The sequence below is a fragment of the Colias croceus genome, chromosome 16 (genome assembly GCF_905220415.1).
Source record: "Colias croceus chromosome 16, ilColCroc2.1".
In the NCBI taxonomy this organism is placed as follows: Eukaryota; Metazoa; Arthropoda; class Insecta; order Lepidoptera; family Pieridae; genus Colias; species Colias croceus.
Genome location: NC_059552.1, coordinates 6181565 through 6203122, shown reverse-complemented (window position 1 = coordinate 6203122; position 21558 = coordinate 6181565). Strand labels below are relative to the sequence as shown.

Sequence of the window (21558 nt, the reverse complement as noted above, 5' to 3'; positions counted from 1 at the left end):
TATACATTTTAATTAAACAAAGTGCAATGTTATCAACCCTATTTTTCAAATTTGACTCTGGTTAGGTTTTTTTTTTCAGAACTAAACATCCTATTTTTGTTAGGTAAGGTTTTCTACGGGCTTGACTATCTCTTCTAATTTTGGAGTATTTCAGGTTTACGACGGTTCTAAGGTATTTTCGGTTGTGGCATCAATATATCTGTTTTGTCTGACTTCCATTATTGAGGTATCGAGTATGTCGATGTCATTAGTTGCAAATAATATGAAAAGCTTTGTTTCTTGAACTACAAAGGTTAGCTGTCACGGCGACCTTGCCGTCTAGAGTGACAGCTAAACTTGATAAGTCTTTTAACAGATACGATTTTGCCGACAAAGCGATGTGATCGTAAAATGCTTTATAATGCGATCAATATGCGTAAATTAGAATGCAATGCAAGTTATCGCAGTTTGACAAGAGTCACACCAATTATACGGGAGCCAGATGGCTGTACAATGGAATTTCGATAAGCGATAACTTGCTAAATAGTATTCCGCTAAAAACGAGCCGTAAAAAGGTAAAAGGGGCAAGCAAGCAATCTTACTTCTTTTTTCTTTTTCGTCCGCCCCAAATCGGTCTGGAATAGTTTAAAAATTATCCGTCAGACGTGATTATTGTACATGCTCCTTCAAATATATCCTTCTGAGTGTGCTTGGTATATTGAATGTAGGTACCTAAATTTTGTCATTTACATAATGTTTATAGTAATCACCTACAGTTAGTAAAAGATAATGTTTGTATGTTAGCACTAGACATGTGAGCACACTCATAGCTGGCAAGGAGTAGGAGTGGGTGTTACCTCGCCCTCAGCGCGTTTTTTCTCAAGTTCTTTTTGTTTAGCATGCTCCTCAGCTATGCGGGCTTCGATAGCGGCCAGTGACTCTCGTGTGAAAGGTCGGAACAAACTTTGTTCTTCCTCGCTGATCGAGTCCAAGTCTTCGGACATTGTCTATCGAACTCCCACTGAGTGAACTGCCTACTGGAAATATAAAACAATGTTAATATCTAATGTAAAATTGACCCACCCATGTCCGAATAAAAGTTTTGGGTAGGAGTAAACACTGCCTCATACCATTTAACTGAGCAAAATACCAACACTACATAAACATTGTAATTTTGAAACAGAAATAAATCAACTACAAGTGTTTCCCATCTTGAGTCTGTTTTGAATTCTGAGTCAACGTACAGTGAACTGCGAAATGTAATAAGGATTTCCTAATTTAATTATTTCCATTGCAAAGTCTCATGTCTGGTAGTATCAAATAACATGTTATTGTCGTATATCCTATAAAGTGATATTTAAACACTTGTGTATCCACTTTATATAATATTTAAACGTACATACTAAATGAAGTACCTATAATTACGTTTGCATTACGTACTATAAACCTTTAGTAGGTAGCTAAAAAAATATCTTCAAGTTAACAATTACCGCATATCGCAAACGCTCATTCATTTATGTAATGATGCGTTATAATCCATACTAATATTATAAATGCGAAAGTAACTCTGTCTGTCTGTCTGTTACTCAATCACGCCTAAACTACTGAACCAATTTGCATGAAATTCGGTATAGAGATATTTTGATACCCGAGAAAGGACATAGGCTACTTTTTATTGCGAAATATGTACCACGGGCGAAGCCGGGGCGGACCGCTAGTAATAGATATATTTACAGCATACTATGCTGTTAATACTTCTATACTTTACACTTGTAAATTAGATAATGCGTATAATCACCTGCTAACAGTGAATGGGCGGGTGTGTGTGGTGGGGGAAGCGCGCGCGGCGGCACTCCCTGCGCCCGCGATCTTCCGCCAACCACCTACGGGCGGGTCGCCCTTCTGAACCGAACAATTTCATGTTTAGCTATGATATTTGCTACGCGTCTATGACGAATAATGTGAAAATTCATGACCTGGATTGTGTACTTCAAGATACTAAATTGTCCTTAAGGTAAGTAACAACAATGTTGCTATAGAAAATCGAATGATTTTTATATATAAATGGATAATGGATTTGAAATCGCAGCCAAATCAATAGTTAAAATCACGTCATTAACGCAACGTGGGAATACAGAAACAGACAATAACAAGCAACTTATTTATCGTATCACTTTGACAATTTCACGCTCGTTTCGTACATTATACATCCCTTTTCTAACCACACCATTATTAAGAGCAATTTTCATCAATTTACCTAATTTCTGGAACTCAGTCCTTTGATAATATACAATAACCTTTTCCTTATAATCCTAGCCAAGCCAAAATATATTAATTGTCTATACTTACGTACACGTGTATTTAACTTTGACTGGATATTGAACTTTTCAACTTTCCTCTACATAGAAATATTTTTATATTTTTAGTAGACAAGTCAGTCGGAACATGAGTATTTTACAAAACATTGTTTTTACAACAAAGGCTGTATTTAAAGTTGGTCAAAATTAGGTTTTGATGCCTTTGTAATTTGTATATAATCCTCAGAGGTTACTTACTCATGCGTCATAAATTAATTAATTGTATTACTAACGCTTATAACTGTTGGCTTGATATGAGTTGATGGACGGACTATGTTATTGTATGTTTGAAATTCTGAGAGAGGTCGATACGGGTATTATTAATATTTAATGAACGTAAAGCCCATACTAAACATGACAAGAGGTACATAATATAGAATACCCACATTGTTCTGTTTGAGTACTATGTACCTAAGAGAAGGCTTTGTTTTAGTTACAAATACAAGTTTGGGCGGCTACGGAGGAATTTTCTGGCATGTACTGACTGCTAAATAAGTAAATAGTTAGATTGCTGAATACATAGTTAGGTACTACGATACTACGCAGAAAACCTAAGAGAGTGCTTAGGCATCGAAAGATACTTATTCTAATAAATGACTGGGACTAACCTGTCGTCCACGAGAGCAGTGTGGTCGCGGCTGCTAGAGAGATGAAAGTTACCACGTATTCGCTGATAGGGACAGCCAGCAAAGGAGCGAGATTTTTCATGTCCGACCTGCGAAAAATTTTATGCATAAAGTAAAACAGTTAAATATTATAAACAGCTGATTATTTTTTATTTAATAAAATATTCTTTTAGAGTGTCTAAATTTTACTTTTTTCACTTCTCTCTACTATAATCCAATTGGAGTGTCATATCTGCGATATTACCGCTTCTGCTGTGACACACGTACAGATCGATGCAAACTTAATGGCGGTTCGGAAGTTAGGTGCAGACTGCAGGTGCGATTGCGGGTGCGCACAGGTCCCTTAACGTCCCGCTAATACCTAAAATTGTTTTCTGCGCATCGGATCGTACGATGTTCCGAGCCGCCATTAAGTTTGTATCATAATATAGCATTACGAAAGTCTCACCGTATAATAATCCAATGTTGGTGTGGTTCAGAGGGCGCGCCGGTTGGTGGCCGCGTCGCGTGCAAGCGCGCGCTCCTGTCTGCTGCGTCGCGCGTGCCACATCTGCGATATTACCGCTTCTGCTGTAACAAAAGAGTCTTTTCAAATAGACAGCCTATCATTTAATGATGATAATATAATAAGAATATTTTATTTTAGTTGGGTTTTACTTTACTAACACAATCGCAGACATATAACAACGCACACTCAAACACATTCACACACTCACTCACACTCACACAAAATAGATTGTATTTCTGTGACTGTATTTGTGTTTATTTCAGTATTGTGGAGTCTAATCTTTCTTTCTTTAAAATTTGTAAATGTATTAAAATAACTGATCCTCCTTTTCATGAAATGTTCTAAGTGTTATAAGAAAGTCTATCATTGTCTGTCGGTAAATAATAAATAAAAGTTTATTTCTACGTCTGCACTAACGAGTATTAGAAATATTAAAGAGTTTTAAAGTCCGGAATAAACAATTTTAAAAGCACGAGAAACTTTTATTCTTTGAATCTTTTATTTTTGCATATTGACGTATATACCTACATAAGGACAAAGCTTAGTTTTTATATCAATATTATTACCATATCATACTATCATACTCTATAATAAAGTGTTTAGTATATCTCAAATGTTATAAGGAATCGGAATACAATACAGGATGAAGCAAGCAGAATGAGCAAATGTGTAATAAGAAGCAAGCATTGGACCTTTATCGAGAGTACAATGGCACGTAGCTGAATAGACTACAATATGTACCTAAATAATTCCACTACAGAGATCTATTATGATAATTGTCGTATTACCTATATCCTTATTTATGATCCAATTCATTGTACATATCATAACAAAAAATAACAGTTCTGTAGTGTAAAAAAATATGTAAAGAAATACACATTTATTGTATTGGAAAACAGAATGCAATATTATACAAAGCAACAGACAAATATAACGGTGTATTATAAAATGATACACATATACCTACTGATAGAAATGAAATATTCAGAAATGAGAAGCGAGCGCCAAGCTTTTAACTTCATTACACCGTGCAGCTCAAATTAATATGTGAATATAGATATAAATTATTCTATATGTTTTTCGTAAACTGCTTTATCGAGGATTACTGTTTTGCTGAGACAGTTTTATCTATGATTGTAAATCGTTATATTGGTATACCGCTTAAGAAAAAAATATCCAGAAAGTTTGTCAGGATAGAGCACAGGTGATGGGTCGTTTTACATTTAAATCAACAGGAAGAAGAGCCAGAGTAATAATACAATAATACAAACAAGTAATAAATCGATTTCTTTGTTAAATGCATTGCTAGAGCAGATCTAGACTCTCAATATGCCGTTAGTAGTTAACTTTGAATGTTGCTTGGTGCTTTATAAATTTATTTTTCGTTAAGTTATCATAAAACAATTATTATATAACAGGCGCGGTAAAAACCTTGTCTCCCTATACTTGTGGAAATGTGATGTTTTCCACTCAATCTCTATTTTAACACAAATATTAGAGAAAAAGTACTCACATTTAAATCATGAACTTTTTGCTTCTAAAGGACATATATTTCAAAAGTTTCCAACAAGACACAAGATGCATCTAGCATTCATATCGACAGCCAAAACCCGTGAAATACAATTGAACTCAATGTTATATTAGATTTCAAGAGGGCGCCATTTTCCAATAGTCTATTTTCATTCTAGTAGCGTTTCATTCAGGGCGGCTGACGGCGAGGCCGACAAGTCTGGTATTTTCCGCCTTTCACGAACAATATGAGGCGTCAGTTATAATGACAATGTGGAACCTAACTAGCACTGATGAATATGTATTCGTTGGAAATATTTAGTGTTATAGCAATTTTGGTTTAAAGGCGTGGTTTAAATAAAAAAAATGTGTGCGTGTACTAGTGTACACACGTAAGAAGTGAAACTTTTTTATGACCTTATTATTCAAAAAATAATTTACTATATGTATATGTAACTTTAGAGAAATACGTCGAATCACGTGTGGTAGGGGTAAGAAAAAGATGGCGCGTAACGGAAAAATGTTACACTAAATTTTTTTCCAACCCCGATAAAGAAGTTTCACTTCAAAAAGTGGTCTTTTAAAGTTTTTACACAACGTCAAGATTAACTCTATATTTTATACGTTAATTATGGTAACCCTATGTAAGAGCCCATTTTAAATAAATAGGTTAGCTTTCTTCAAAATTAGGCTTCTCGCAATGAAGCGCTTTGCGCGTTAGGTATGTTGTAAGATAGACTGAGATAATGTTTTATTTGCAATTGACGTTAAATAAAAAAAAAATTAAGGCAAGCATTTACATTAATTCCTTACGTTATGTTGAGTAATACTCCATTAAAATGTTATGGAAAGCAGGCAAATTAAGTCGAATAAACCACGATCGAACTTGTAGACACGACATAACATGCAGATTGTCCGCAGAACCTGCAATTGGCAAAACTTAAAGCGCATGCGTGTATTCTTTCGTGAGTAGATTGTATAATTTCATGTTATTTATTGAAATGGAAAGCGAGGTGGTTGAAATACGTTTATGACACTAAATAAACGCAGCATATTATACATGCTATTTGTCTTTCTCATGTACCTACTCATATTTGCCAAAGTAGATAGAGGTAATATTGTAGAGCCAACAACACGTATACATTTATATAGTTAAATATAATGAAAATGCTACTAAGATATCACAAAGGACCTTTCGAAAGTGTTGTTTAACAGTAATTTGATCATCAGACAAGCTCAAGTTCCCCTTTTCTGTAAAATTATAACAATCCCTCTTGATTCGTTATACGAGTATTAGATACTCGAAGTTTAATCGCCTTTGTTATCGAGAGTTGTGCAGACAGAGTGGCGACTTACATGTCGAGATAACGTCTTGTGTGTGATTCGAGAATGTCTACCAATCCTTTAATTAATTTAGCCCGTTTACTGACAGAACTAGAAAAACATTTAGCTATTTAATTCAGCTACGGCTCTACAAAAAATACTTAATTTAAATTTAAAAAATTTCTTAGCAAAACTGTAAAAGTAATGGTCGATATAAGTAAAATATACCACTGCGTCAATTGTGTGACTAAATGTAGGTCAAGGATTCATGTGAAAGTGATGAAAATATTCTGAACGTTGTGGCATTCAATAAAACTGAATCTCACTGAGAAAAGACGATTTTTATGAAAGGAACAAATGAGCTTTACGAAACTCATTTGGGAAAACAATGGGAATTGATCTTCTCGTCGCTACTTCATAATATTATTATTAGCGCTTTATTTGGAGGATTAAAGCCGTTGAGGAGACTTGTGATAATTTGATTTTATGAAATAGAAATGATTGCATGGGCTATTATTTATACATGTATAATATACATTCTTGCTTACAATTCATAATAACTATCTATTTTTACAGCGTTATACAGATATTTTTGTATGAAATAAAGAAATTTAATTATTTCTTTAAAAAAACAAGATTTCTTTAAAAAAAGCATTCAGTCAACGAAGCAAAGCATAAGATGTCTAACTTTACGAAATGACTCATTTCATTTCATCGTAGCTTGCAGCAGAAAATGAAGTTTACTTGAACTTACTTCATAAATTTATTTTATTAAGCGCTTACTTCACTTTCTTTTAATAGAGACATCTTTTCGTTGCAATGATGTGAAAAGGAGCATAACTTATCATTTTTACGACTGAATAACTGTCCTTACGGAATGAATTTTTTTATAAAAAAAGTATATACGTTTTGCCTTCATCTACCTACGTGCACGCACTATGCATAAATGAGTAAATTTTTATGTTTATACGAATCATATCATACGTCTTTATAGGTAAATGTAAGGTAAGATTCTCGAAGCTCGACAAAGGTCAAACGCTTTCTTGAGGGGTACCTACCGCAATTCATGAGACAAGCCACCTAAGCACCTAAGTAAAGATGTTTATATTATCATATTTATAAGAATTTTTGTCTTACAGTGAGTATAATAAAGGTTTTCGTTTATTATATTCTAAATTATTACAAATACGTGAAATAACTGGTATTGAGCATACAAAACATAAATTATATTTCTTTACAGAATCGTATAATTTATATAATAACGTCTAAAAGAACAAAATCTAAGAGGCAATTTGGGTGTACAACAAAAATTACATCAGACGAAGGTTTTTCTTTGAGAGTTAATAGGTGTGATAATTTGATTGGAAGTAGGTATGCAAAATAATAAGAGAACCCATTATATTATAAAGCAAAAGCTTCTAAATCTATATTTGTATCCCGTATATAAAAAGTAAATTAAATGAAGTCTCTTCAATTCTTTTACACAGAAATTGCCTACATAGGAGCTAATATAAAATATACAGCTTGTTCATAATTTTAGTAATTTCGACATTTTTGATATCGTAAGAATTTGTGTAACTAATAATATTCTAAAAACTAATTTTGTTCATATATTTAAAAAATGTTAACAAAAAGCCTTATATTATAATATACTATTCTATATCTCTTCTTATAACAGCAGGTATTATATTGCTACGTCTAGGTCGAACAAGAGAGCGTAAAATTACGTAGCAACCTACCTTCAGTCTACAGTTTCATCATTATGAAAATCCATATCTGTGGCTCAAAGAAAAACGACGATAAAATCTTTCAATGTGCAGCGGAGCAGCCTCTCGTGGTCGCTGTTACAAGTGGCGTTAAGTTTACAAAGGGATTTATAAGAATCTCTCGGTTTTAACACCTTCGAGCATCGCAAGGTTTTTTAAAAAGAAACGTATAGAACTATCATTAATATTTTGATAAATAACGTCGAAACGTTGCCAAAATATGCAATTTGACTGGAAACTAGGCTGAACGAAGAATTGCCGGCGGCACTTGAGCACGGTCGTTTCATTGATGGCTCTGATGAAAAATACTTTATTTGGCGGCTTGTGCCAATTTATTTAAAAGTTGATGTTGATGATGTAATCATAACGAGCATTTAATGTAAACTCAATATACAGGAATTACTTTTTATGACTTTTTTTATCGTAATAAATAATATAAAAACAAACATGAATTTCTACTTTTTTCAAAAAAGGGTACAAACGAGGTTATACAAATCTTAATTATCATAGAAAAACATTATTACATTATTAACTTAATAGGTTAACATTTGCATATTAATTAGGTATGGAATATTCAAAGCGATACAGCCCAATCTTTTTGCTTATATTTCACCAAGCCCATTAAGATTCATACTAACAGATAATATCAGCCCTCCTTGTTTGTCTACCATAACCCAGTTGGAATAACACAATTAACCTACATATTTATAAAACTGCTATATCCATTCATAGATTGTATACCTTCATTAGAAGATCGTCTTTTGCCGTTCTTTTACAACCTTCAAAACGTTTCCATAAATAATGTATCGTCTCGATTCACGTTGAAAGCTCGCGAGTATAAACTGGCTTGACGTTGTACACAAAGCAGTTGGCATTTGAAGCCCGCAACTAGAACGTAACCACTGGCTCCATGCGAGCCAGCACGATCGATCAACACGACCCGGTCACTGTACACAGCCTGTTCTGACCTGTGCTTCGATCGATATAACAATAAAAATCATCGCTAGCTAATTATGTTGACACTATCTAGGGAAGATCCCTATCCCAATAATAGTCGATTGGAAACGTCACAAACAGTTGTTAAGTAAATATAAGTAGACGTTGTAGGTTTAAACCGTTTCATATACACGTCGATAGACGAGGGAAGTTGATTCGATAAAAGTTGAAATTTATCGATTGTGAATCGTTAAAAGCTTTAATTGTTTTGTATTTAGCGAATAAGAATAGAAAATCGATGCATGTAGAGTTACTTTAATCACCCTGCATTCTCCCAAATATCACGAAATGTTAAACAATATACTATCCGGTATACCGGATTAAAGGTTATGTAGAGAGTTAAAATAGAGAGTGAAATATGCATTTATACACTGAATAATAAGTACTGTATATACTGTACATTTATTATTTAAGAAATGTACCTTTTATATAAGCATATAACAAAGTACGTAGTATGTAGATACGTTGTTCCAACACTATTGTCTATGTTTAGAAAATCGATGCAAATATACGATGATTGATTATCGCCTAGTTTTAGAACCAATACACATCACATTTATATAATATATTGTAATTTCGAAATGAGCTCAAATTATATTTTCAATATCATCTTAATACTATAGAAAAACTTTAAATTTGCAGTCGTCTTAAAGATGGTCTTCAAAACTCTTAAAAGATTTCAGAATAAACAGTTAAATGTTTCAACAAAAGACAGAATAGAACAACCAAATTCGAATATGTTTCATGTCTTTGTATGATATCGACCATTCAAGAAGTGTAAGGCGTGGGCGTGAGCTTTCATGGAATGTGGACTGTACAGCGCATAGTTTCTAGTTAATTCTATTTACTGTGATCATAGTTTATAGGTACGTATAATGTCGATCCAATGTGATACGTACATATTGTTTTAGATTAGTATTCGTGTTTGTTTCAGAGTGACTATGTTAGGTCATTAAATGTAAGTAAAGTTGTGTAATATAATACATATATTTTTACCTTAATTGGGTGTATTGTTGAAAACGTTAATAAATAAAATGTTCTTCGTGAAAAACATGGTTGTTATTTATAAGTTCGTCATAATAATTTATCCATACATATACTTTCCATAATTGTATCCTCATCAAAAGAATGACAGTGCAAAAAAAATGATATTGTTCCGATAAAACTTCCCTACTAAATGTCGGTGTAACTTTGATCAAACGCCCTTTAATGTAAAGGTTAAAGATAGAATAAACGTTTTATAGCCGCCTCTATAGGCGCTCAGAGGGAATCAGGCAGATTTAAAAAATAAAGAATTAATTCATTATCTAGGTAATGAAAGTAGCATAATACATAAAGTAGTGAAAGGGCGATTAGCGCATTAGCGCATAAATATACTTTCTATCTGACAAATTAACAGAGGGGATTATCTATACAAATATTATAAAGAGGAAAGGTTTGATTTTTTGTTTGTTTGTTTGTTTGTATGAATTGAATAGGCTCCGAAACTACTTGGCAGATTTGAAAAATTCTTTCACCATTCGAAAGCTACATTATCCACGAGTAACATAGGCTAGGTTTTAGCCCTGAAATCCCACGGGAACGGGAACTATGCGGGTTTTTCTTTGAAAACGCGGGCGAAGCCGCGGGCGGAAAGCTAGTGTTGTTATAAAACAGAGAAGAGGGAAATTTAAAAAATGAAGTTAATTAACTGGGATGAAAAACAATACTAAGAAAATTCATGCATTGCTTTTAAGTTCCTCTAGTAAAAATAAGCATTACACAATGAATGAGGTATAATGCATTTAGCAGCTATTGATCAAACACTCCATTCTCTTTTTCTCATAGAAGCACACTCACAAATTATTCGAACATCATTGTTTTGTAATAGCACAATAGTAACCGCAGTAATGAAAGCTTCACGCCACACAACATGTTAGCAGAGATGTACGGGCCGTATCGAAGGAGATACTAATCACGCTCCCCCGATGCCTAGTTTTCTAAAGTACACCTGCCTACATCGGTGACCCAGTTTCCAACCGAGCCTCTGCAAAAACAGCGGAATTTACGGAATCTGCATTCTTTAATTACGTGGCCTTTGGTGATCGCTTTAGCAGATACAAAGCTCTACACTCGATACATAATTCAGATTATGTATACGACATTGAAGATTTTCATTGCATATTCGCATAATCCGTTGGTAAGAACACAAGAAATACTATATGAATGGGGTGTATACTCATCAGAACTTTATAATCTAAATTTGGTATAATAAAATCAATACAAAGGAGTCAATTAATAATTAATTCTAAGCGACTAAATTTCATTTCCAAAATACGTTTCAGGGAACACCCTCAAGTCGATGATAAGCTTTCCAATTAATAGAATATCACGTCGTAAAGCAAATTAATTACGGAATCATTTTACCGTTTTCACATCATATGTTATTGTTTGCTTCTCCGTAACATTTTAAGTTTTATTTTTTATTCAAGATAATTAAAAACGTGAATAATAAACGTGTGTCACACTGACCTACATAAGGCGTCAAAGCACAAAGTTAAATCCACAAGCTTACATTTATTTGTACTCAACTGCTGTGGTCGCGATTATGCGTAACCTCAAACATTGTATCATGTTTGTATATTTAGGATTTAAGAACCGGCCTGTTTTATTTCTCAGTGATCGTGACGTTTTGTTTTCCTTTTTTTGAGACAAAAATTTTCAAACATCAGAATAGTATTTCATTTATGTTTCACTTATCTCATCATAACATATCTATTATAATATTAAAGATCATAGGGAGTAGGCAGTAGACAGCGCTGATAAAAATAACGAAACTTTCTGAAACTTTCAAGATAACTACACAAAGCCAAGGTATATTAACTGAGTACAAGTTATTTCAGTACTTTACTTTGTGTTTGTTATTATAAGATTGATGCGGACGGGAATATTTATCTGATTAAACGAATAACTACAAGTGTAATTCAAACATCATAAGTAACATTTATATGTTAAATACCTATACCAAAAATTTACTCGTAATATATGACGTGTTTATTTATTACACTAAAGATCGTACATGAGAAGATAAAGAAGATAAAAATTTGAAGGTTCGTTTAGTATTAAACTGGGTGTACTATAACTAATAATGGCGGGCCACGGCCACACCGCTCCAGAGCCACTCGACTCGTGGCTAGGTCACAGTAGCTCATATAATAGAACCATTCTAACAAAGGAACAAGTGTGCAATAATTCTTCTAATAGCATAGTATCGAGGGCTTAATTGTATCGATGGACAGAAGAGAACCAATTATTATGATAGCGGATTTTATAAATTTAACGAATGCATTAACCGATAAATTTAATGTTTCTGGCTATGATGCAAAAACAAATTTACTTTCGTCTCTTTATTATTGACGACTAAAATAGATTTCAGGAGAATCGTTTTATTGAGATATACATGATAGGCATTTTCGTTGGAATAGTAATTTTTGACTGTTCTCGGGGGAGCCTCAACCCCTAGAGAACGCGTCCCCAGGTGGCGGATAGGGGAATGCCCTTCGGGTACCATAACAAGTATTTGAAGGGTAGGAGTTAAGATACAACTCCCGCGGACCAAGAGGCCGGAGATGAACACTTCGTTACCAAATCCCTACTGCGAGCTACTTTGGCATAATCGAAGGACAGGTCGTAGTAGTGCTGTGTACTTGGGTTGGAGTATACAGTAGAGATGGCGGCGGAAGAGCCCTATACTGGGCCAACGGCGGCGCTCACATCTTGATATAGATGACAACCTTGGTGTCAGGTGGCAACCGGCCGTAAAATTCAAGCCAATCATTTTCTCCTCGAATCATGAAAAGTAAAAAATCAAGAAAGGGCACTTCTGCTAGGGCGTTCCCCCGAAGCGACGATAGAGTGAGTTTATGTGATATGGATGCGAATAAAGAAGAATATACTAGGGGGTCCCCCGGAAGCGACAAGCAAGTAGAATTAAAAACAGACAATAAACCGACAACCCAATGTAAAATAAGATTGGCTACATGGAATCTAGGTTCCCTTACTGGAAGATGTCAAGAACTGGCTAAGGTTTTGCAAAGAAGAGATATAAATGCATGCTGTATACAAGAGACGAAATGGAAAGGCTCCAAGTCCAGAGATATTGGGTTAGGTTACCAACTGATTTATCATGGCATTAAGAACTCCCAGAATGGTGTGGGTATAGTCCTAGACTGCAATCTAAAGCAACGAATAATAAAAGTGGATAGAAAAAGCGACCGTCTAATTGCTGTTAAACTCGCCATGGACAATCAAACACCTCTAAATATAATTTCCGCATATGCACCCCAATCCGGATGTACAGAATTAGAAAAATCTCTCTTCTGGGAAGATTTCGATGATCTCATGAGCTTAATACCAGATCATGAATCAAAGTACATAGGCGGAGATCTAAATGGGCACATTGGTGAAAAGGCCGTAGATTATCGAGATGTTCATGGTGGCTATGGTTATGGCTCTGTAAACAGAGAAGGAACATCTATTCTGGATTTCTGCTCTAGGCATGGTTTAGCTATTGTTAACACTTGGTTTAAAAAGAAAGATGAACATCTAATAACTTATAAAAGCTCTGGAAATAACACCCAAATTGATTACATTCTCTGTCAAAAGTCTTCTCTAAAAAGCTTTAAAGATTGCAAAGTAATCCCGGGAGAGGCACTGACTTCACAACATCGACTTCTGGTATCTAAATTTATATTGCCCAAAAATATTAAGATCAATAATTATGATAGAACACCTAGAATCAAATGGGGCCAACTATACTCTGATAAAGGTAAACAGCTCATTACATCTATTATTGAATACTTAGAAAACGATCTGGCTTTAAATTACAACAATAGTACAAACGCAATGTGGGCAAATTTCGAAAAGTTTTGCAAGGAAGAAGCCTCAAAGCATTTGGGAATATCGAAAGGTGGAATTAGTACCAATAAAGATCCTACGTGGTGGAATGACAATGTCAAGGAGGCAATAAGAAATAAAAGAGAACTTTTTAAGCTTTGGCAACTGACAAAACTGGAAGAAGACCACAGAGAATACAAAAAAGCTAAAAAAGCTGCGAAGCAGGCTGTTGCTCAGTCAAGGACAAACGCTAATGAGGTACTCTATCAAAGATTGGAAGACGCAAAAACTGATGTCGAGGTTTTCAAAATAGCAAAACAACGACACAAGGCGACGTTAGACATTAAAGTAAATAAATACATCCAAAACGAAGAGGGACAGCTGTTAACATCTAACGAAGACATCAGTAATAGATGGAAGCAATACTTTGAAAACCTTTTAAACGAAGAATTCCCTAGTGAACCCTTACCGGAAATCATCCCAACTGTCGGACCTATTCACGAAGTAACGCTAGAGGAAGTCAAGCAGGTTGTTATAAAAATGAAAAACCACAAAGCCGTTGGCTCAGACGAGATACCTGCAGACCTCTGGAAGAAAATTGGACCCCTAGGCTATGAATGGCTAGCACGCCTTTTTAACACCATATTGTATACGCATACTATCCCTGAATCATGGCGACAAAGTTTCCTGGTACCTATCTACAAAAATAAAGGTGACATCAGAGTATGCAATAATTATAGGGCCATTAAACTCACCTCACATACTTTAAAAATATGGGAAAGAATTTTAAACTACCGTCTTTTAGCATTAATTAATATATCCGAAAATCAATTTGGTTTCACTGCAGCAAAATCAACAAATGACCCTATTCAAACTGTTCGAATTCTCATGGAAAAATATCGATCTAACCGAGAAGACTTACACCTTATCTTCATCGACCTGGAAAAAGCGTTTGATCGTGTTCCTAGAAAATTAGTATGGCAAGCCATGAGAGCGCAAGGAGTACCAGAGATGTTTGTAAAAGTCATTCAGGATATGTATAATGGCGTAAGTACAAAAATAAAGAGTGCAGCTGGGTTCAGTAAACCTTTTAAGGTAAACGTTGGAGTCCATCAGGGATCGGCCCTAAGCCCACTTCTGTTTAACCTCATAATGGATCTGCTAACCAAAGATATTCAGCCACCTTTGCCCTGGTGCCTTATGTATGCGGACGATATTGTACTGCTCGATCATTGTGCACAAAATCTGCAAATAACATTGGAATCGTGGAGGCATGCTCTAGAAGCTAATGGATTGCGCATAAGCAGAAATAAAACAGAGTACATGGAATGCATCTATAACCCTAACACTAGACATCGTAGCACTATAAGTCTTCAAGGAAAACCGCTTAACAAGGTATCACAATTTAAATATCTGGGGTCCATGATATCATCGGATGCCAATATTGATGCTGACGTTACACATCGAATCAATGTGGCTTGGCAGAAATGGAGGAGTCTGACGGGAGTATTACGTGATCCAAAGATGCCAATAAAGACCAAAGGAAAAGTCTACAAGACCGCAGTTAGACCAGCTCTAATGTATGGCTCCGAGTGCTGGGCAATCAAAAAAGCTCAAGAGCAAAGAGTACATGTAAATGAAATGAAAATGCTTAGATGGGCGGCCGGCGTAACTAGACTTGATAAAGTGCGCAATGAGTACATCAGAGGAAGTTTCAAGGTCGCTCCCATCTCAGAGAAACTCACCGAACAGCGTCTAAGATGGTATGGACACGTAATGAGGCGTGAAGAAAACCACGTAGTAAGGAGGGCACTAAACTTGCCAAATAGAAGAAGGGGTCTGGGACGTCCCCCCGCCACCTGGTGGTCTACCATATCAAAAGACATGGAGAGAGCCCAATTGATTAAACAGACAACCCAGGATAGACCATCCTGGCGCATGAGAACGAGGAGAGCCGACCCCAAATAAAGGGATAAGGCAAAGGAAGAAGAAGAAGAAGTAATTTTTGACTGCGTTTTATTTGTTTTTATTTGAGATATTATGTAACTAGTGTATCGTTTTCGAATGCTTGTGACAGTTAACACATGTCCGTTAAAAAAGTTTATTTAGTTGGGTACAAATGTTATAACATAAACTGAACAAACTTTATACAGTACAGTGAGAGAAAATTTCAAATGAAAATATCACTGGGTCAATAAAATAACATTGTAGTAAAACTTAGCAAAACATAGAACAAATAAGAACTATATTCTCAATGCTCAATCGAAGTAAATATAATCCAGCAACCACCGTCGTAAAAAGGTTGTCCTTATTAGAAATATAAAATATATTCTGAAATTGAAACTCGCAACGAACCCTTTCAGATAGCGTGTGTATATTTACATATGTTATTTGCGATTGACGGTCCCCTCTCAACAGTACCTATTACTTAGTTTTTTTCCCCACTTTACAGATTAGCAATATTTTAAAACATTTAATACATTAGATACACCTACAAACAATAACAACTATGAATGAAAACAAAAATAATTGTGAATGGATTATCTATATTCCTTAAAAGAATGCAAAGTCTATAAACTAATTAGTATAATAAGATTTCAAATTAACAATGATTATGCCGTTAACTGAGTGAATCTGTAAAAGCATTTCTGTTATACACCTCATTAAGATGCATCGATGTGCGAAATCAGAAGAGTCGCTAATTTAACACGAAAGCTTTAGAAACATCATTATTTATTCAACGATATATTAAGAGCGTTTTATGAATGTTTGATATTTTTATTTTATATTTATATAAAAAAATACTAGCTTTCTCCCCGCGGCTTCATTTGCGTGGTCTTTGGAGGATGGTGTTTCGCGATTAAGAAACCAACCTGCGGCCACATAGGTATTTTATTCCATAAAATCGCTTCATTACAACGTGAAAGAAAAACAAACAACACACACCTTTGGGCTATGTAGGTATAATATTACCAGTTAATTAGTAGATATTACATACCAAAAATATATTAAAATCTATAAATTAAGTATGCATTTTATAAAATATGGCACTCCTAACGAAATTATCCTCCGTTTTCAGTTTCAATTAACTGAAGCGTAGCCGACATCTCAAATTTTAATTTCATAACTTTTGCTTCGTCAAAAATACAGTTCCCTAAAATAGCAGCAACGAGTGACATAGAAGTTTGTATTTTTTGGTACACGGAAGGTCTTCCCGTCCGTGACAAAGGGAATGTTAAAATTGATAAAAAAACAAGGTCATAATTTGCAGCGACGCGGACGCTTCGGCTGCTGTAGGTAATTGTATGAAAGTATAAAACATGCATTTTGGTTTGCGTGACAGCGTGTTACTCGCTAAATATATTTAAATACATGAGATGTTAAATGGCAGGGCTATTATGCTATGAACACGCTACGTTTCAGTAATTCCGTGAATTCACTAATTATTCATAATTAACGGTTTGGGGGTAATATAGCATTTTGATACTTTAATGCGTAACAATTTGAAAGAATTCGTTATGGGAGAATGGTATACTTATAATAAATATGAAGATTTAAAAATATGTAATTCATCACAATCACAATCAAATAGGTTTCTTTAAAATGTAAGTAGTTACTCCTCAATTTAACTTCGGAAACCAATTTCTATGGGTTGTGTTGAAAAAGTATTCTCATAGTCAGATATTAAGACTTTTATCTGATGATATGTTGCTATAAGGAAATATTATCAACTATGAAACTAGTACCACATTCTATGGAAAAAAAGCGCTATGTAAAGATGATAGACGAGTTTTCACTGCAAAACTTTCCTGGCTATAACCAGAGAACATGGTTGGAGCAAGACGGAGCTACATCACACACATCCAATATGTCTTTACTTCGAATTCATGAAATTTTCCCAGGAAAATTGATCTCTAGGAGAGGTGATATAAATTGGCCTCCACGCAGCCCTAATTTAACTCCTATGGACTTTTTCTTGTAGGGGTATCTTGAATCTCATCTGAATCTAAAGTGTAAAAAACCAACTTCTCTAGTGCATTTAAAAGAACATATCCGGCACGAAATGGCAGCCATCATTGTCTCTACCTGCCGAGCTGTCATAAATAATTTTACTGTTCGATTAAATGAGTGCCGTGAACGCAATGGACTGCATTTGGACGATATTATTTTTAAGAAATAAATTCCCATATTATGCACTTTAATAATTAATAAACAATTATTCAATACACCGCTTACTTTTTTTTTATTCATCCACAAAATATAAACTTTCTTTTGAGACAACCTGTATAATTAATAAAACATTTCAAAATGAATAAGTAATACCATTTTAATTGATCGAAACATGAACAATGAACCGATCGATAAAGAAACGAAATGCTTCGAATATAGACATTTTCGTCGTGCTCGACAACGTAGATAAAATAAGATGCGATTATGAAAACAAGTTTACATTTTTATGGTGTTACGGATGTCCGCTACGCGCCGCGTAGCCCGTAGCGCAGTTAATTGTTAGCGTAGACTGAGCTTTCAAAAATAAAATACTATTTTTATGTGCAATGTAATAAACTGCATTAATTGCTCGTCTATATTTATTTGTTCTATTGTACTATTATTTCAATAAAAATAATTTAAGTAACTTTGCAGCAGTTTATGAGCTTTTTATGAGAGAGCCAGATGTATTTAAAGAGTTTTATAAGTCCAATGTTTAAATAAGTTCAAAAGGATTTTTGTAAGAATGCCTTTACCAGTAATAAATTGTAAGACAACAACTATATAATATCTAATACACTCGTACGTGAAGTAGATAAATTACGTCATAACTCATAACAATTTACAAATCAAATATTATATAAAATTTCCATTTAAAACGTGGCAGCCACGAGTGGCTCTCACATTTTGGATACAATACTCTAAGGTTGCCTCGGAGACGATCGATCATCGATACCGCTTTAAATAAGAAGTGATTTGAATATTATCAGCTATCTTACAGAAACTCGGCCTCTTATTCACCGTCGCGTTTCAAAGCTTTGCTCGGCTCGTCAAGGCGAGCCAAGTACCACACTTCACGACAGTTAAACTTTATATATAGAGATGCTTACCCCCGACCCAGCAGTAAAATGGCTTTTTTATATACTACATTATAAATAAAAAGAGGATGAGCATTGAGCAGTGATTTGCAAAATTTCTATATAGAATAACGATTTACTATTTGAAAATTTTATAAGAGAAGCATTAAAATAAAACCAATGAATAAATTAATACGCCTCAACATCTCTCTATGAATGTATCAGATGATTCACACGTACACGTTTCCGTAAAACAGAAAGCATGCGCAGAAGTGGTACAGATATTCATGTCATCAGACAGCAGAAAATTTCTCCATATAGAAATTAATGATTCTTACTGATTTTAAACGCTATTTATGCATTATATTAGTGGTCACGGGGAGCACGCTCTCTGCAAAGTGTGCGAAACGTCGGGAAAATAATATAATGAATAAATCGCATTTTAAGTTCGTTAGTATCTTTATAATACTCCTGTAAAATCAAGCGCTAGAAAATACTAATTTATCCATAATTCCTCCAAAATAGTAGTAAGTAGATAAACTTGCAAGCGATTGATATCTTAATCTTGCTGCTCTTGCTGAATCCCTACAGCTATTAAACTAAACTAACCTACCACCAAGCACTTTGTTCCCGTGAACTTCACGTTATCTCGGAACACCCATACTTCGCACAATTTTCCATCCCATTGCACTTAGTCAAGTTTTTGTTTTCACGAAAAACGTAGCCTATTTCTTTTCGTATAGGGTTCACATTTATATGCTCCAGTAATTTTCCAAATCTATCCAACTGTTCAGGTGGAAAAGAAAATTTATAGTATGAATATGTCAGGTGCTTCATATGTACTATATTAAATTTATAATTATTATAATTCAAAAGTTTGTATGTGTAATATTTTGGACCGGCTTATTTCTGTTTAGTAAACCTATTTCTGCGCGCCTTCTAGACACTATAGATACGTACAGTATTATTGACAGGCGACTATGTAAAAACAACATATAATTTAAATGCAAATTGATTTTATTTCCCTTAATATTATGCGTAGATACGCGTATGACTTTGCGATGATAACACAATTCATATTTCATAATGCCATTTTAATAGGAAAAAAAAGTGAAACCTCTTTAAAATGTTTTTCTCTTCAAAACTTTTCGAGTCAAAATGAAATGAAACTAACCTGTAATACGAGTTATTTGAGGAATTTAAATTTCCAGTGACATGTAATTTACTGTTGAAAAGTATCTTAATATCTCATAAATTACCAAAAATTATTAATAGTTAGTACTTGAATAAGTTACAGGTTACTTCATAAAAATTCGGTGCTACGATGGTGCTACGTGAGATATTTTTATACATTGACCTGTCAAAGCGCCTGCGGTACCGTTCATATCGGACTGTGGCGATTTTATTTTATATTTTTTTCCTTTTTGTAAATTTTTCTCTATTATTGTATTTTTATCTTATTCTGTGACAATTTGACTTTATTGTGTACGATCGAACATTTTCAAAAACGTATAAATCTATATTTATGGGTACGAGCGATTATATGATATACACTTTCGTAGTCTTCAACATTGAATTAATATTCACCAAATCACAAAGCAGTTCTAATTTTATCCACAAACAAAAGTTGAAGAACCAGAAAATAAAATGCAGTACTTAAATTATGAGAATCTTCGCACCAGTAGTAAATATTCATATAACACAGGGAAAGTGGTATAAAATGCCACTTACATTAACATGCCACTTACCGAGAGCATTTTAGTTTTCAAATGGCTTGTGTCCCTACTGGTTGAATATGAAATAAAATAACGAGGAAAATTCTTTGTAACTAACAATGAGGTGGATTTGCTATCTTATTTGAAAACTTGTATCAAAGTATCTTGTGCGGCAGTGTAATTTTAAAATATTTGTGTAGTCCTTATCACTGACTGTTACATAAACCATGCCTATATTCATATATTCCATATCTTGTACCTATTTTTAAATAGGACTTATTATTATAATGAAACATTGTTAAAATTCGCATTTTTATATAATGTTTCGTATTGGTTTCATTATTTATTTATGACTAAAGGAACCATACTGGCACAAGGTACCTTCTTTTGAAATTCAGTTTAAAGTTAACAGTTTTTTAAGGATTATTAACAATTCTAAACCCAATAACAGTAACGGCTAAGAAACTTTGATAATGGTAGATTATTACGATATAAATATATGTAGGACGATAAAAACGACGTAGGCAACTTTTTATCATGAAAAGAACAAAGGGGTGAGTTATGGGGATGCGCATGTGATGAACGGCATTAGCGCGTTAATATGAAGCTACGGGTGAAGAGCTAAGTAGAACTAACGACTTAGTACTGTATTTAATTAATGAGAACTTAATCTAGGTCGCATGTGAAATGACAAAATGAGTTGAGGTCGAAAAATACATATTACGATTTAGTTAAAGAGATAAAATGTCTTCCACTTACACTATACCCGATTAATTAGGTCACCCTTTCCATAAACTATAGCCGAATTTTTTATCGTTACACGACGAAAATAGCAGAG

The 21558-nt window shown here is 34.3% G+C and overlaps 1 protein-coding gene across 1 annotated transcript in view; it reads right to left on the bottom strand.

Moving 5' to 3' along the window:
* LOC123698657 (sodium channel protein para-like) overlaps window positions 1-21558 on the bottom strand; it is a 48445-nt gene that overhangs the window by 24004 nt on the left and 2883 nt on the right. The window contains 5 exon segments of the mRNA XM_045645397.1: window positions 582-614; window positions 837-1016; window positions 1778-1881; window positions 2945-3051; window positions 3411-3532. Coding sequence (XP_045501353.1) covers window positions 582-614; window positions 837-983 — 180 coding nt within the window. The 5' untranslated portion in view covers window positions 984-1016; window positions 1778-1881; window positions 2945-3051; window positions 3411-3532.